General features: G+C 47.4%; 1 protein-coding gene across 1 annotated transcript in view; it reads right to left on the bottom strand.

Moving 5' to 3' along the window:
* COL27A1 (collagen type XXVII alpha 1 chain) overlaps positions 1-16,347 on the bottom strand; it is a gene marked incomplete at its 5' end in the record, with an annotated part of 141,950 nt that overhangs the window by 61,622 nt on the left and 63,981 nt on the right. The window contains 11 exons of the mRNA XM_084219907.1: positions 1,862-1,906; positions 3,065-3,118; positions 3,787-3,831; positions 5,706-5,759; positions 6,068-6,121; positions 7,051-7,104; positions 7,259-7,312; positions 8,006-8,059; positions 12,623-12,667; positions 13,033-13,086; positions 15,284-15,328. Of these exons, the coding sequence (XP_084076033.1) occupies positions 1,862-1,906; positions 3,065-3,118; positions 3,787-3,831; positions 5,706-5,759; positions 6,068-6,121; positions 7,051-7,104; positions 7,259-7,312; positions 8,006-8,059; positions 12,623-12,667; positions 13,033-13,086; positions 15,284-15,328 (558 nt within the window). The remainder of the gene's footprint in view (positions 1-1,861; positions 1,907-3,064; positions 3,119-3,786; positions 3,832-5,705; positions 5,760-6,067; positions 6,122-7,050; positions 7,105-7,258; positions 7,313-8,005; positions 8,060-12,622; positions 12,668-13,032; positions 13,087-15,283; positions 15,329-16,347) is intronic.

Raw genomic sequence — 16,347 nt, 5'->3', positions numbered from 1 at the left:
GCAAGGAAGGGTTAACCCACACATTTCCAGGGTACTGGGGCGCCTGGCAGCTGGAATCCTTCCAGCACATGGAGACAACAAGCATCTCATGAATGATCTTCCCCAGTCTGTGTCCTTGCAATGGAAAAACAACACATCAGGGACTGCCCTGTGTCTTAAAACCTCATTTTTCAAGGAGAGCTCAAGTGTCACCGGAAACCTCACAGAGACTCCCGTGTTTTCCTAAACAGATGTCCCTAAGAAAGGGAAGAAATCTCCAATGAGATGGATGGCTGATCTCTTCTCATGCTGTTATGCTGAGATTTTCTACTCTGAGAGAAACCATTTGTCAGGCAGAGTCTCAGCTGGACTGAGAAGTGTGACCACCCTTACTGTGGAATAGAAAACATCGGGGTCTCCACAAGAGAAAACAGGGTGAGGTGATGGTGTCTTCAGTGCCAAGGGCATGGGCCCATCCTCTCAGGGCTCTGCAAAAAACCATCCCAGCCCCAACACCAACTGCTGATGTTTAAGTGGAGGGAGGAAGGAAACCCCAAAGCTCCAGCATCGTTCAGTGGAGATGTGAGGGGAGAGGAGGTTATTTCTCATTACTCTGGTGAGACATTTTTGCTCTAATTACTTGACTGGTTCAGAAACGGAAAGTTTCTGGGTGATATTTCTAGACAGAGACTAATTGACTAAGAATAACACAGGCAGCTTTCCTACCACTGTGCTGGTTTCAGTGTCAGCAGAGGCCAGCTGTGTTTTCTTTTCGATGAACAGTGCCTACAGTTCTCATCCAAGGTCAGTCCTGAGGGAAGTTAAAGAATAATAATCCTAATGATGCTTTGCCCTTCAAGGACAATGTCTGGTTAAGGATCCCAAAGCACTTCCAAATATTCATTTTTAACAGTGTCCACAGGTGCTACTGGAGGCACTGGGCTAAGCTCTGCTCAGGGCTGTCTCACACCTTCCACAGAAGGGGAAACTGAGGCACAAAGCACTGGGAAGTGTTGCCTGAGATTGTGCAGAATCTGATAAAGCTGCAAGTAGAACTCAGGTGTGGGGAACGACTTTGCTCCTTCAGTAGATGCTCTTCAAGGAGCAAGTTAACAACCATAAGACAGAAATGGCTCTAATTTCTAAACAGAAGTAACCAGCTTTGATATGTACAGAGGCTGGTATCAGACTGCTGGTGCTGAAAAGGATCCACCTTGACTTTTGTAGACTTGCTTGGTCAGAAACCCTTGAAAGAAGTGACCCAAAGAAGAGCCAGAGAGGCTGACAATCTAAACCAAACCAAGCCAAGCGTGCTGACCATCCAGCAGGGAAAGTGTTGGGAAGGACAGCAGTGGTGAGAAGCAGCACCCACAGCTCCAGGGCCAGCTGCCACAGCCCCTTTGGTGTGGTTGTGCAGGAACACACAGAATTTGTTGGAGGCTCTGTGGCTTCACTTTCAGGGTTGTTGGTGGACAAATCCGTTGGTTTCAATCACAGAGATGTGGGAACTATTGTTGCTTTTTCCTTGATGCCTGTGGTTCCCCCAAAGCCTACAGGGATTGTGCATGTCCTGGGTTATGCCAACAGAATGTTCTCCATGGAATTACAACAAAATGCAGCTCAGTGTCTCTCTTCCCCACGGTCTGGTTTCTTCAGCTGCTATCTCCTCTACTCCCCAGAAAATCTAGGGGAAGTGAAAGCAACATAGCACCAAAAGCACAGAATCCTACCCTTAAAGCCTGGAACCTGGAGCACCAGGGCTGTGGGGCAGCTTTGAGGTGGCCACAAGTCCCTGGCCACTGCTCTCTGCCTGCACTCTGGGCACCCAGGACATGCTGTGCAGAGGAGATCATCAAGGAGACAAGGGAAATGAGGAATTTACCTGCTCACCAACTTTCCCTGGTCGGCCACGGTGTCCTGGCTCACCCTGCAGGACAAGGAGACAAGAGCACACAGGTTACTGGGCACTGCCAGCCACACCCTGGGCACAGCTTGGCTCTCTGTACACCCATCATTTGGGCTGCTAAGGGTGAATCAGGGAAAATCTCTGAGAAACAGCATCTTACAAAACCAACTGTCACTTGGAAGAAGAAAGAACTTTCTTACTTATCCAAAGTAAGAAACACTATTGACACAAACACGGAGCAAACGTTTGCAGTTCTGGAGTGAAAAGCTGGTCCTGCTGTAGTTAAATAACCTCCAGAGAACCACACTGAAACATAAGATATCTAGGTACAGGCCCAGCCTAGTCCTGGTTACTTTATCCCAAAGTTTAACAAAGCATAAGAAGAAAAGACAACACAAATATTCCCAGGCAATGCTGCACCCTGATTCTGTTGTTAGAAAACCTCAGGCAGGCACACGTTAGTGTCACATGGAGCATCCACAGGAAAACTGCAGCAGGAACCTATGTGAGATGAATCCCAGTGCAGGAAGAAGGAGTCCAGAGCATGAAAATGATGAGGGGTGAAGGAGGAAGCAGAAGGAGAAGGATTGCACACCCAGCAGGGCTCAGGGCAGCAGTGGAGGCAGTCAGAGTGCCCTGCATGGGCCATCCAGGCTCACCAGTAACCAGCAGTGTCCCCAGGACAGCAGCTGTATTTTCTCAGTAGGCAGATACTCCAGATGTGCTGCCAGACCACATTTTTGCTATTTACTGTTTGAAGAGGTTGTTTTTGTTGGGTTTTCTCTTTCCTTTCGAGTGTGGGTTTGTGGAGTGCATTGCCCTGGGATGGCTCCTGCTGATAATTAGGCAGCAAAGATAGGAATGATGTGCATTGTTTTAGAACAAAACCATGGAGAAGCAATGGAAAATGAAGTGGTGATGGAGGGAGAAGTTGGTTAATATCAAAAGAGGAGCACATTTGTTTATAATAGCTTAAAAATGCACCATCATTCTTTTTGAAGAAAGAAGCAGAAGCTGAGACCCCAAAATTCTGAGAAAAATTCTGAGGAACCCTCAGTTCTCTTGTTTTCTCTGGAATGAATACTTGGGAGAGTGGTAAAGGTGAGGAAAGAAATTTCTCTCTCCCTTTCCTCCCTTCTACCCACTGCTTTCCTGATCAGGATCAAACTCTTTTCTTACCTTTGGACCATTGGGACCAGGTGTTCCTGGAAATCCCTTCCGACCAGATCGACCCTGAAATACATGGAAAAACCATAAACATCAAAAGCTTGCAGCTGCTTTGGTCACAGGTGCTGCTTACATGCTTGTAAAATAAAAGATAAAGATAAAACATTCATTTTCTGATCCCCCTATTACCAATTTTTGGGATATTTTACTATCCTGAAGTGACAATTATGTACAGATCCATTACAAAATCCTGAGCTGGCAAGCCCACAGATATGATAATATTCTTTTTGCTTCTTCTAACTGTGTTTCTGTGATACATCACAGAGGTCAAAAGGACTCTCTCTGACTGTCCAGTCTTTTTTTTTTTTCTCTTTTTCCTCTACTCATTGAAAAATACTATAAATCAAGAAAGAAACACAAGGGCTGGTTATGGAGACGGTTTCCAATCAATGTCATTTATCTTGAGGATGAACTGTTTAAACCTTAGAGGGTTTTTCAAGGTTTGAGACTTTCAGGAAAGTCATAAACTCAACACCCTGTGCAAGTCACTTCCTGGACTTTCAGCCATCCTGGATCAAGTAATCAATCAAGCCCTGGACAAGACAATAATTCATAGCAAGGCAGATTAACTTCCCAAACCAGGAGGGTGGAAGCTTTATGAGAATTTAACTACAATTCCATTGCAAGGTCATCAGAGCTGGTAATAACTGAGTGAATAAATGAATGAAACCTACCTCTGGACCAGGGACTCCTGGTGGTCCTAAGGGGCCTTCATCTCCCTGAGGTGGAAAGAAATTAAAATAAAAGGCAAAGTAGTGACAAAATTTGGACTCACCAGGCAGCAAGAATGAAATGCCTGCAGTATGAGCAGCAGTTAAACACAGGCTGTGTGTTCAGCTGTCACTTTTTAACAGCTGAGCCCTTCTCTATCTCAGAACAGCCTCTGAGGTTTCTCAGGGAAAAAAGATCTCAAGTCAAGTCCTGCCAGTAAAAGCCATCCAAAATCTGACCAAGGGAACACCAGTTGATTTGGTCTCTGATGAGCTGGATTTGGCCACTAGGGTACCCTGGACACGCTGCCATAACTCCGCTTCATTTGATTTGGCAGGGATGTGAATGCTATAGAGTTCCCTTTTTCTCTCTTCCCCCCAAAAAATCATGTTCCAAAATTTCCCACAGAACCACTTGGCAACTGTATGAACATTTCCCTTCTGCTTTCAGCTGGGGCTACACATGCTGCAGAATGGAGCTATCACAAAATCTCACACAGCAATTGGACTCGCTCCTCTCCCTTGGCTCCACACCAATTCCTAATGTGATAGGATCAGATCTACAGTTTCTAAGAGACCTTCAATTAAGCTTCACAAAAATTATCTCAAGTGTCTAAACCCAACTGCCAAGAGAGAAATTAAAAGCGCCCTTGGCAGCCCCAGCCTGGCTGCTCTCGTTTCGGTGGTCAGCCCTGGTAATGAAGGGGCACTGGCAGGCTGAGGGTGGCACTGGGGGTCAGGAACCCGGCTCCAAGGGCTCAGACAAGCCACCCACAATATGCCCCATTTCCAGAGGGATGTAATTTAATTCAGAGCCCTGACCCAGTGCCCTGGGTGAGCGCGGTGGTGAGAGCACAGCGCTGTGCTCTGCTGCACACTCTGAGCCCTGCTCACACACCAAACTCCATGTCCATGTCTTTGGGCTCACTCTTACACTCACTAACTAGAGCAAATTGAAGGCAGCTTGGTCACGCCTGCCTGAACCTGGAATGCAGGGCTTCGATTCCCTTTGTATTTTGGCTGGAATATTTTTTTTTTCCCCCCTATTTCACTGCAAATAAATGAGCTAATTTGCATTAATCCCATTTAGAGAACAAGCAGAAGAGTTCCCAGAAAAAGTTAAGAATTATTAGTGCTATTAAAACGAGCTCCTGCCCATGCATGTGCTCAGTATTATTTACACAGTGTCTCGTGACTCTGGGCAAACAGCTTACACTGGCCTGAGTGAGAGGAAATTACACCAATGTCACTGGAGTTACAACAGGATAAACAGGGAACCCAGACATTCTCTGCTGCTCCCATAATGTACAATTAAATCAGTGACAGTTGTTCCCTTCCTAATGACTGCAAGTGGAATGATGCTTCAGGTCTCGAGGTGAAATGAAGAGTGAAAGCTCTCAGGTGCTGGGCAAATGAATTTCTGCAGAGCAGCAATTCCCATTTCCTTCTCCTTTTACAGAGGGATGTTTCTCTGTGTGAGAGAGCAGAATCTGCAGGTCTCATGGTTGAAAAGGAACACACTTAAAAGGAGCAGAAAGCAGATGCCAGGCCAGGGCATGTCTGTGCAAGGGGATGTGCAGGGAAAAGGGCTCTAACACCCACCTGGGGGTGGGGGAACAGGCTTTAAAAGCAAAGCCAAGGCAGAATTTAGGGTCAGCAGATGCCAGCAGTGACTGGAAGCAGAGATCACAGGCCCTGGAGATCACACAGCTCAGAGGAAGCTCCTCTTCTGCAGGTCTCTGATCACTCAGTATGAGCATCTGCTTCCAAATTCACAGGGACCAGAGCATTTTTAAACCACAAACACTGTTTCACCATGCATTACTTTAGAAAATTCAGCATTGCTCTTTAAATCAAACCCCTTTTGAGCTGAGGACACTCACCTCTTGTCCAGGCAGTCCTCTTGGCCCAGGTAAACCTCGTGCTCCTGGCTTTCCCTGAGAAAGAGCCAAAGCAAAAGATACTCAGAAAATAGAAACATAAGCTCAGAAGGGCAATTAAAATGAGAAAGTCTCTTTCACAGCCATGGGACATTATCCAATGTCAATTTTGTTACAGAAAAAAAATCTGAAGAAAAGAAAACGCTGCTCTTGGAGGCACCTCAAGCCAAACAGACCAAGTGGAGATGCTGGCCAGGACAATCTTTAGGAATCTCCTGGGCTTTCTCTCTTCCCCCCTTCCCACTACTTTGTTTTCCCTGGCTGCTTCCAACCCCACACAGAGCTGCAGACTCTGCTCTACTCACCTTCAGACCTTCGGGACCGTTTTCTCCCGGTGGGCCAATGTCACCTGGGAAGCCCTGGAGGAAATGAGGAACAGTCAGGGTGCAAAGGTGGAATTCTGCAGGCAGTGTCAGCCTCTGTCAGAGGTTTAGCTAAGGGACAAGATGTGTTACATGATGGCAGTGTCCATGTGGGGGTCACAAAGGAGCAGCACCATCAGTTTGATGGAAGAGCAGCCTTTCCCTAACTCCCTTTAGGTCCATCTTCTGACAAGATTTATTGCAGCGAGGCCCTCCCTGTCACCACACAGCTAAAAGCAGCGATTTGGGTTTTAATTAATCTTTCTGAGCCAGCTCATAACCTCTGTGCTCCCAGAAAGGAGCTGCAGCCTCGGCGACAAAGGGAAGCAGGCGAGGAATTAGGAAAGGTGCTGACACCCTCGTTAGCTGCCGTCAGCCTGGCAGGGCTCCTTCCCAGCCAGCCACCCACCCATCGAGGAGGAAACAAAGGAATCCCTGCTTATTTCCAATAGCAACAAAGAGGAACGATTGCTAAGTGGCAGCACTCAGCTGAGAGCCCTTCCAGACCCTGTGAAATTCCAGAACGCTGATGAGGGGAAAACAGACCATCAGTTGTGCTGGAAGTGGCTCTCCAGCATCTTACAGACCTGGTCTGGTCACTTAGGAAGGAGAAAAATGATGATGTGCAGGGGGAAGCTCATCCTGCATCTAAGGTGTCACTGTGACCTTTTTTTGGTAAGGGAAGTAAGAGGATTTTCTACTTTAAATGGTGTTTTGAGGGGGAGAAACTGAAAAAAAAGCCTTCATTTTATCTATGACAAAAAAAGGTAAGGAAAAAACAGGATCTCATCTACATGAGATGTAGAATGGGTCATGAACCCATCTTGATTCTTCCTACCCCATCACCACTCACATGCCCTTCATATCCCAGCAGAGAAGTGAAGCCTGAGGCTGGGAGGATGTGAGAAGGAGGTGGTGGCACATACCTCAGGGCCAGGTGGTCCTGGAAACCCGACTGGTCCTTTGTCACCGACTTTTCCCTGCAGAAATTGGAAAAACATGGGGAGAAGTGAGCTGGCTGCTGGCTGTCAGGTTTCCTGTTTAGAAGAGCACAGCCCTGCCAAGCTGTCTTTCCAGCTGGGCACAGAAGCTTAGCCAGGGAGGTGAGGAAGCAGAGGGTGCTTGGTTACTTACCAGGGGGCCTGCCTTCCCTCGTGCCCCAGGGACCCCAGGCAAACCCTGGCTGCCCTGAGAAAGACACATTTTTTCAGAACACAATGAGGCATCAAAAAAAAAATTCCAATTCCCCAGGCTCCAGCTTTGCTGGAGAATGAGGAGCATCTCCTAAAGGCTGAGCTCAGCCCTGCATGGAGCTGGGACAGCTGCACTAACGTCAGGGAGATGTTCCTGAGCACAGCCCTGAATTTAGCCCCAGAGAACACGAGCTGCTGCAGTTGGCTGTGGCTCAGAGCCACACAGGCTCCAGCACAGGGCTATGTGCAGCAATTGTCAGCCACAGCCAGTATCACATTAAATCACAGGGGAGAAGTCATTTGATCAGAAGTTATACAGAGCATTAAGTGGTTCCCTGGGTCAGGGTTTAAGTTGCTGCACCGAGCAGACAAAATCTCCTGAGTCTGCAGCCTCTGGACCACACACATTCACACACATCCCCATCAATCCCATCACTTCCAACCCCTGCTAGAAGACATAGTCCCTACAAAAAACCCTGCAGAACTGGTTTTACTGTGAGTAACTAAAAAATCCATATTCTGACGTGGATTTTAGAAAGGCACAGCACACCCCAAGTGGGAACTATCCAAGCAGGGGAACCTGACAGCAGGATGCAGCTAATTCCAGCTCCTGGTGGAGGAACTGAGATAACTGGTGGCCACTGCTATGTAAGGGGGAAAGAACAAAAGAGAAAAGAAAAGCAATTACCTTGTCTCCTTGGAAGCCAATATCTCCTGGAACACCTGCTCTTCCCTGATCACCCTGGGTACACATCACCAGAGAGTTAAAACAGGCAACAGCAACAGCCAAAATGCCCAGGTTGATGCTCCAAAGATGCTTTGTACAGCAAAAGGCTCAACAGCAGCTCCACTCAGAGCTGAACTGCTGGCAAGCTGCAGATCACACTGAGTGCAGCAACAACCCTGAACAAAGTGTGTATTTCCCAGCTTGATTCTAAGGTGAGGAAGGAAACTGCAGGAGAGCAAAAACCAGGAATTCCCCAGCATTGTGTGTCTATGGAAGCTGCAAGAAGAGAGAGCACATTCCTCTGGCTAACAGGGACCATGATGGTGGTGAAGTGTTAAATTCAGCTGAACAGAAGAGTTCAGTTTTCAATGAATGGACCTTTTCTCTCACAAAGCTCTATAGAAAAGAAAACAATCCTCAGGGTTTCTGTGAGCACATCCTAGTCCTGACATCAAACATCAATCCTCTTTCATAAGAAAACAAGAGCAACTTCTGGTAATGCTTTAGTAGTACCTCACTGCCAGTCTCTGAGCTGAGATTCCCTGGGAGGGGTTGGCTGGTGTTCACTGGGATGGGGAGCCCATCCCTGACAGTATTTCCTCATCAAGCTGTCTGCCTGTCTGTCTGTCCCTCATTGGACCAACACAACAGATTCTGACTCCCTGGGAGGAAGCCAAATATCCCTGAAGGTTTTCCAAGGAGCAGTGGGCTACCTTGCATTGGCTCTCAGCCCTGCTGTGAGCAGCTCTGGACCAGATCACCTCCTGATGCCCCTTCCAGCCTCATGTGTTTAGTGATTTACTTAAACAAAGGATGAGTCAAGGAAGGGGCAGAGAAAGGAAAATTCTACTTGGGAAGTCAAGGGAGGAATGACTACAATAACTTGGTACAATGACAAGACCCAACAAAAATAACTGCTGGAGGAACTCTGTCCCATGAACTTGGCTTCCCAGCAAGGGAATGAGCCACTCCAGGGCTATATGTTTAAACACAGCCCACATGGAAGACATATGGAGTCCTGCAACAGAGCCAAAGTCCACAGAGAGATGTCAGAGAAAGTCCACTTCACTCCAGAAAAACCACCCACTCTCACCCATCAGAGAGCTGAAATAATTGTAACTGCTTCAGTAACATGCAGGGGAAAATCAAATTGTGGATGGTTCAGGTTTGAGTTAGTAAAAACTTTTCAAAGACAATTTTTCAGAAGAAAAAAAATTAAGAACTATGCAGATTCAATGATGGAAACACTTCATGGATTCATGCTAAATTTGCTTAAATGTTTTGGCAAATGTTCCCAGAACATTTCACTGAACCATCTTCAAAACAAGTCTTTTACGTAGCAAAATTAAAATGTTGCTCTTAAAAATGTTAAATTGATTTTACTCATTTGGTTTTCAACCTAAAATATTTTAATTTGAGTCAAATAACCAACATTTTATTTCATCTGAACTATTTTCCATATTTTTTCCTTTGGCAATGCAAAATGGAAACAATCAGCTCTTTACACAGCTTCAGTTCGGAAGAAACCCAAGTATTTGATAGAACAGAAATGGCAAAAAAAGCTACTGTGTGACCCAGCTCCTTCACAGATTTCTCTCATCTTCTCTGAATTTTTAACTTATTTTATGTAGTCCAAGACTTAAAACACTGAAAGCTACTTAATTCTGGCTCCTGACTGAAGGCAGCATGAAAACAGCTTTTCTGGAAGTGACAGGCTGGCTCTGAGGTTTGGCTTTATCATCAATTCTGAGGGTCAAAGAAGAAAGATTGTATTTTTTATTAAGCAATTTTCTACCCAGAGAGTACAAGTGGCCATTGAAATACCGTTTTAGAAGAAATACTTGGACACTAAGTAAGAACTACTAAAATAAAAGAGTTTCCTGAGCATAGCAAAATGCAGGAACAAACCTTTAGGAAAAGTGGGGCATGACAGTGAAGCCAGTTTTCAAACAACTCTGAGAAATGGGCATTAGAGAGGGTAAGAAGGAAGCAGGGGAAAAAAATTTATCTCTCAACCTGAGCTGGACTTCACGCCAGATGTTCACACATTATTGTGACAGCACAGCAAAGTGTCATGGCATGAACAGCCCATCTATGGCTGTCAATCTCTTAAACCAGAACTGAGCACTGGGGCATCACCTTTTACCTGCCCTGGAACTGGGACTTGGGATCTGTGTCCTTAATATGAGGGGAAAATTACAGAGGGAAGAGGTCAGGCATGTTTGTTATTAAAAACTGAGATGCTGAGATGACGAAATGGGCCTGGCAAGGACGTGGTTCATGGGGCAGGAAAAGGAATGTAGGATCTGAAATTACAAACAGCCTCTGCCCATGGGATGTTGCCTGTGCTTCATGTTTCACCTATAAAAAGAAATGCAGCTTCAGACACCCCCAGGGCTTGTGTAACCCAACACAAGCAGAGAGGGGCTACGAGGGAAGGGACCAAATGCACAGCTGTGGGATGTGTTTGCTGTCTGGGGGATGCAGAGGAGGTGGTTGTGCAAAATCCCCTCAATTTTCCTCAGCTGAAGTCTCTGTTCCCAAGACTTCCTGCTTAGCAATGCAAAGGGAGCTAACGCCACACAGCTCCAGAGGTATTTGCCTGAGCCATGTCCTCCACAAGTTACAGATGTCCTGATTCATAAAACTCCTTTGTGAGAACAAGTAGCTGGGATTTCCTCTGCTTCCTCCACCTTTCCCCTGCACTCATCACCCCACGTGGTCTTCTCAAGGCCACTCTTTATTTCAGAGTTACACAGTAATCCCACTTCTCCCTCTCTTCCCCCTCTCCTTGCCTCCATGAAAACACAGGAATGGGAACAGAAGGATGACCTGGCTCTGCCTGCCCAGCTTCTAGATAAGAAGATGGGATTTTTGCTGGAGGAGTGAGATGCTGTCCCTTATTCTGGTTCACCCCTGGCCATGTGATGGGAGGGCATTATCCCAGGTGGATTGAGGTGGCAGATCCAGTGACACTCCTGCTGCCTACACAACCATCCAGCCACCCTGTCACTGTTGTCAGGTTTTACCAGCATCCATCTGACTGCTGCTGACTGAAGGGAGTTTTCCTCAGCTACAAAAAAACCAACCTGTACAAGGCCACGTGTTTTGGATGTGACCAAGACAGATGGGATTAATAGGAGCTTGCAGACATCCAATTAAATCTTCATCAACCCAGGAAGGCAGGATGACCTGCAGCCTGGAGCTTGCAGGGGGAGGCAGCTGTGGGGGAAGGAAAAGGTTTCCTGTACCTCAGGAGTGTGGGATTGTTGGGAATATGGATAATTCACACTTGGGAGTATTGTAAGGATAACTCCAGAGAGAGCCACAAACCATTTGGCTACTGTGACAGCAGTGGCTGGGGAAATACTGGGCATAAACAGAGCAGTGTCTATAAAGTGATGGAGACTGAACTGTCCAGGAAGGTTAATTTTGCTAAACAATGACTTAGATCTTGGTGGTTCTTAAGATATTTAACCATTTCTCCCAAGGAGTGGATGAATGAGTCTGTGGACTCCAGGATCTGGGGTTCAGTCCAGAAACCAGCTACAATGCCTTAAGCTTGTCCTAAAGAAAAAGCCCTTCTCTTGCCTTGTCATTGCCCTCAGCAGAAGTGGGAAAGCAGCACAAGGGAGAAATGGAAATTGCAGACACAGGAGTCCTGGCAAAGAGCTGCTATAGTATAAGAAGAGTTGAATCACTGGTTTGACACTACTTCCCCCCTGTGCAGTTTTGGGCTGCTAAATCATTCTCTAAAAGCAAACATCTAAGAAGAGAATAAAACATCCGACAGGAGGAGGAGAATACACTTAATGGTCATTTTCCACTGCCCTCCTGAGCAATCAGAGCCAGCAATAAATAACTGCACCTCCCACTCCTTCAGACTAAATAAATCCTGCAGCTGAATATCTGTAGGAGGAGGGTTCTCGTGACAGTGAGACATTTACACACACAGCTTCATGCTGATTTAGCTGAAGCTCTGTGGTTTTGTGCCAGCACCACTAAATCACTGCAATCAAGGCCCCTCTCCATTTTGCTTTTTCTAAAGTGATTGATATCACTTTGGGACAAGGCAATTTCCTCCCAGTAGGAAGCTGAACTGAGGTGAGGCTCCTTGAGCAGGAGCAGAGGTATCCAACACACAACAGTTTTTCCAGGGGATCCACCTGGTTTGTTTGATACAGGGCTGCTTTTTCACACCACATCTTTCCCCCAAATGCATTAATGCAATCTCACTGTCAGTGCTGGATCATCTCTTCCCCACCCCTTCACATAAATAACATAAAAACAGTGGAGCTCCAGGTAATTGTACAGCTACTGTCATCATCAGTGGGAGATGGGAGCTCCAAAGAGGATCTGAGCATAACTAATCTATACTCCATGGAAAAGGGGATGGGGCAGATATCAAAGAAAGAAAAATCAAAACTAGAGTGTCATGAATGGAGGGAGAGTGAGAGGATGGGGTATAGATGGCCAGGGTGGAACCAGCACTATGATGCTGAATGAGAAAGAGAAACTAGAAAGGGGGTTTCACATGCAAAATTAAAACACAGTGCAATAAGGGAGTATTCAGATCACCTTATCACCTTTCAGTCCATGTTCTCCAGGGTTTCCCATCAGCCCCTGAAACAAAAGAAAGTTCAGAGTGAGGTTGAGCCATGGTGGAGACTTGCTCAGGTCTGTGACATTGCTGTTTGCTGATGGGGCTGGTGGCTCAGACCCACAGCACTGGCCTGGCACAGTCTCAAGGTCCAATGCCAGACTGCTCCCAAAGTGTGCTCCATCACACATTCTTCATGTGGGAAAATGCTTCTGGAATTCTCCACTGACTTACACCCACTGCAGAGCACCAGTGGGATGTGGTGTTCAACACCACTGCTGCCCATCCTTTCTCTCAGGACAGTCACCTCTGCCCCAAGGAGGAACAGAACACCCTTCAGCCCAGCTATGGAGGGATGAGAGCTCAGAGAGCTCAGAGATTCCCTCACCTTTAATCCTTTTGGTCCTGGATAGCCAATTGGTCCAACAGGGCCCATGTCACCCTAGTGAGAGAAAGAAAATGACCACATCATTAGGTGCAAACCCAACAGATCCCTGCATGTGCTGTGAAATTCCTCTGATATCCAGTCTCAGTATCCCTGAAGAAATGCACTACTGATATCAGCAGAAGCAGCATCCTGGCATGAGTCAAGGCTCTTTGAATGTGCAGACAGCCCCTAACTAAATGCAGCACTCAAAAGAAAAGAGAGGAGAGGCAGGAGGTGGGGACAGAGGGGTCTCATCCTGCTGCAGTGAGAAGTCAGTGCAGCACTGTGTGCTGGGACTTAGTGTAACACAGGAGGACAGCAGAGCCCTGGCTGCTGTGGGCACCCATGTGTGATGTACAACAGAAACCCTTCAGTGCTGGTGTTGAAATGGGCTCTGGCTGCTCCCTGCCATGAAGAGAGGCAGTGACAGGGTGCAGCAGCCTGGCCTCAGTGTGTAAATAAACAGGGCAGGCTCCCTGAAGGAGCAATTCTCCAGCTGAGCCCCGGGCCCGCGGTCACGCAGAGAGAGCTGGGCTGCAGCCACCCCAACAGAGCCCTTTTCATACCTCCTAGCATAAAGGCTGCTTGTGGAAATGCATTTACTTAGAGCTCTGCCCACATGGTTAATTAGGAGAGCAAGAGGCTTTAGTTACACCTAATTCTGCTCTTCAGCCTCTCTTACGCCGTGAGCCAAACTCCGCAGGGCGCGAGAGGCACCGGAGCCTGGATGGTCCCCAGATGCTGCAGGTGGCAAGGAAGGGACTGAGCAGGGGCCATGTGTCACCTTCTCCGTGCCCTGCAGTGTGTGCACACCCTGGGGAAGGAGCTGGAGCTGTCCTCCATAGGGAGGACAAGGCAGGATGGATGTGCTCCCTTCTCCTCAGGAGGACTGAGGAGGTCACTACCCCACCAGAGGTGCTTCAGCAGCCTGAGTTACCCTGGGACACAAGATCTGCCTCAGCTTGACCTGAATCTCAGTTTGAAGTTTGGCTGGGCCACTGTGGAGGGGAGGATGGGCAGCTGCTGACTCCATCATCTCTAGAAGGATCATGATCACATTTGCCATCTCTGACCTTAGACTTTCTAACAAACAACATATCTGTGTGATAATGGCAACAAGGAAAAGAAAAATCTTGCCAAAAGCAAGGAGGAATATAAATTAATCTGGACTATGCCTTCAATGGTATTGTTTTAAACAGCAATATTTATCTTTCAGCTTTTTGGCAGGAGCACATCCTTTCTGCTGCTATGGCTAAAGTAGCTATTTGTCTCCACTAATGAGGGGAAGCAGACCTAATTCCTGGTTCCATGGACAACCTTCCTGTGAATCCACCTCTGCCCCAATTCCCCATCTCCAAGAGGGTGCTCCACCAGATTCCCTGCCATCCCTTCAAGGAATGTGAGATTTCTGGCTTTGTGCAATGCCTAGTGCAATGGAGGCCTTGATCTAAGCTGACACACACTCCTGTAATTTAAGCTATGGAAAGGCAAAAGGGGTTTAATCCTTCCTTACAAGTCAAGTTTCCGTGCTTTGTCACAGCTGAGGAGGAATCATTATGAAAGAATGCTGTAGTAGTAACAGAGCCTACCAATTTTTGTGCATGGAAGGAAATAACCTAAAACAAGTGCTGAGACCTAAAAATAAATCATACTATGTTCAGCTGGGCATTCATTAACCCCCAGCACAACTTCCAGAGGAGGAGCTGGTACCCATCCTTACAGCCATTTATCTCCTCCTGAGGGAAAATTGTAATGAAGGCTGGAATTTGGCTGAGTAAAATTACCTGGATTAGTGATGGGGGTGAAAGTGCTTTTAAAATTCCTGTCTACCCAGAGGACAGACTGTTCCTGCCCTCATGTTCTCCAGTGAACAAGAACTGTGTGTCCCTGAGGTCACTGCTTACAGGGTTAAGAGATCCTGGTGTAGAATGAATGCTGCATCTTTGAAGAAATACCCTGGCAGATGCTATCAAAAGGGCAAGTTATCATGAAAAAAAAAGACACTAACAACAGACTGTTTCCTTTTGCTTGGAAAGGGTTTGCCCTCCTCCACCTCCCAATCCACCAGGAAACCCCCTCTCTCCCCAGATGCCACACCTCCCCCATGCAAGCAGTCATCCTGCCCACAGGAAGAAGAAAATCTGTGTGTAGTTAGGCAGGTTGGAAGGGTTAAAGCCCGACAAGCCAGATCTCCATTTGTTTTTGTACTTACAATGAGTCCAAGGACTCCAGGAGGACCTGGGGCTCCCAATTCTCCCTAAAAGGAAAGACAAACCCACACGGTTACAGAACACTTTATAGACAAGCAGAGGCTGAAAGGCAGCTTAGTGTTTCAGGGGTTTGAGGGAAGGGAAAAGAAGGGAAAAGACCATCCCTCCCCCTTCCATCCCTCCCCCTTCCATCCCTCCCCCTTCCATCCCCAGCCCCTTTCCCCTCCAAAGCAATCCAGAACTTCCATTTTCAGGAGAGCACATCCTGGGAAGACACAGGCTGCTTGTTGTTGGGCAGTTATTCCAAGGGCTGACCTCCCTCCCAGGAGCAGGCTGGATGAAAGGAACATTTCACTGTGCAGAGCAGAGGTGGGAGCCTGCCCCAGGTGAGACCCAGCCCCTGGCAGGGAGAGGGAGCAGGAGACACGGGGAGAGCAAGGCTAAGGTGGGAAGGAGAGGAAAGCTGCTGCTTTAGCACTGGGAAAGGCGAGTTTTGGGAGTGGTTATGTAATAATAAAACTCACAGGAAAAGGAAGACTTGCGTGAAAATGAGACTGGGTGGTTTGGGGAGAGCTTATGGCAGGTTCTGGTGCTGGGAAATGGGTCCTGGCAGTGTATGTGGCACCTTGGAGCTCATCATGCTAAGGGTCAGAGTGCTGATGGGGCTTGTGGAGCTGGTTTGGCTCTTCAGCTTCACCACAAACTTTCTCTGTGTGAGCTCTCCGAAGACATGCAGAAGCACTGGTGGGTGCCTGATGGCATCTCCAAGTGAAGCACAGCAGAGCAGCTCTGCCAGACCCCCAGAACTCATCTATCCAAATCTCTGAGCAGTTCAGCAGCCATGGAGGGTTCAGCCTGTCCCGTGTCCCCCTCAGTGGCCTCCCTGGCCATGCTGACAGTGAGCTGCTTGCCAGGGCAAGGACCTGCTCTTACACACCTCCATCTCCAGCAGGGCCTCTCAAAACAAGTGCACTGGAAATGCTGAACTTCCCTTTAACTCAGACAGTCCTGCCCCTGCTCTGGATCATGCTGGCTACTTCCTCTGACAGCCCTGCTCAGTTTATGG

This window comes from Fringilla coelebs, assembly GCF_963513975.1.
Source record: "Fringilla coelebs genome assembly, chromosome: 21".
Lineage (NCBI taxonomy): Eukaryota > Metazoa > Chordata > Aves > Passeriformes > Fringillidae > Fringilla > Fringilla coelebs.
The sequence above is the reverse complement of the archived record's forward strand: the minus strand, read 5'-3'. Positions and strand labels throughout refer to the sequence as shown.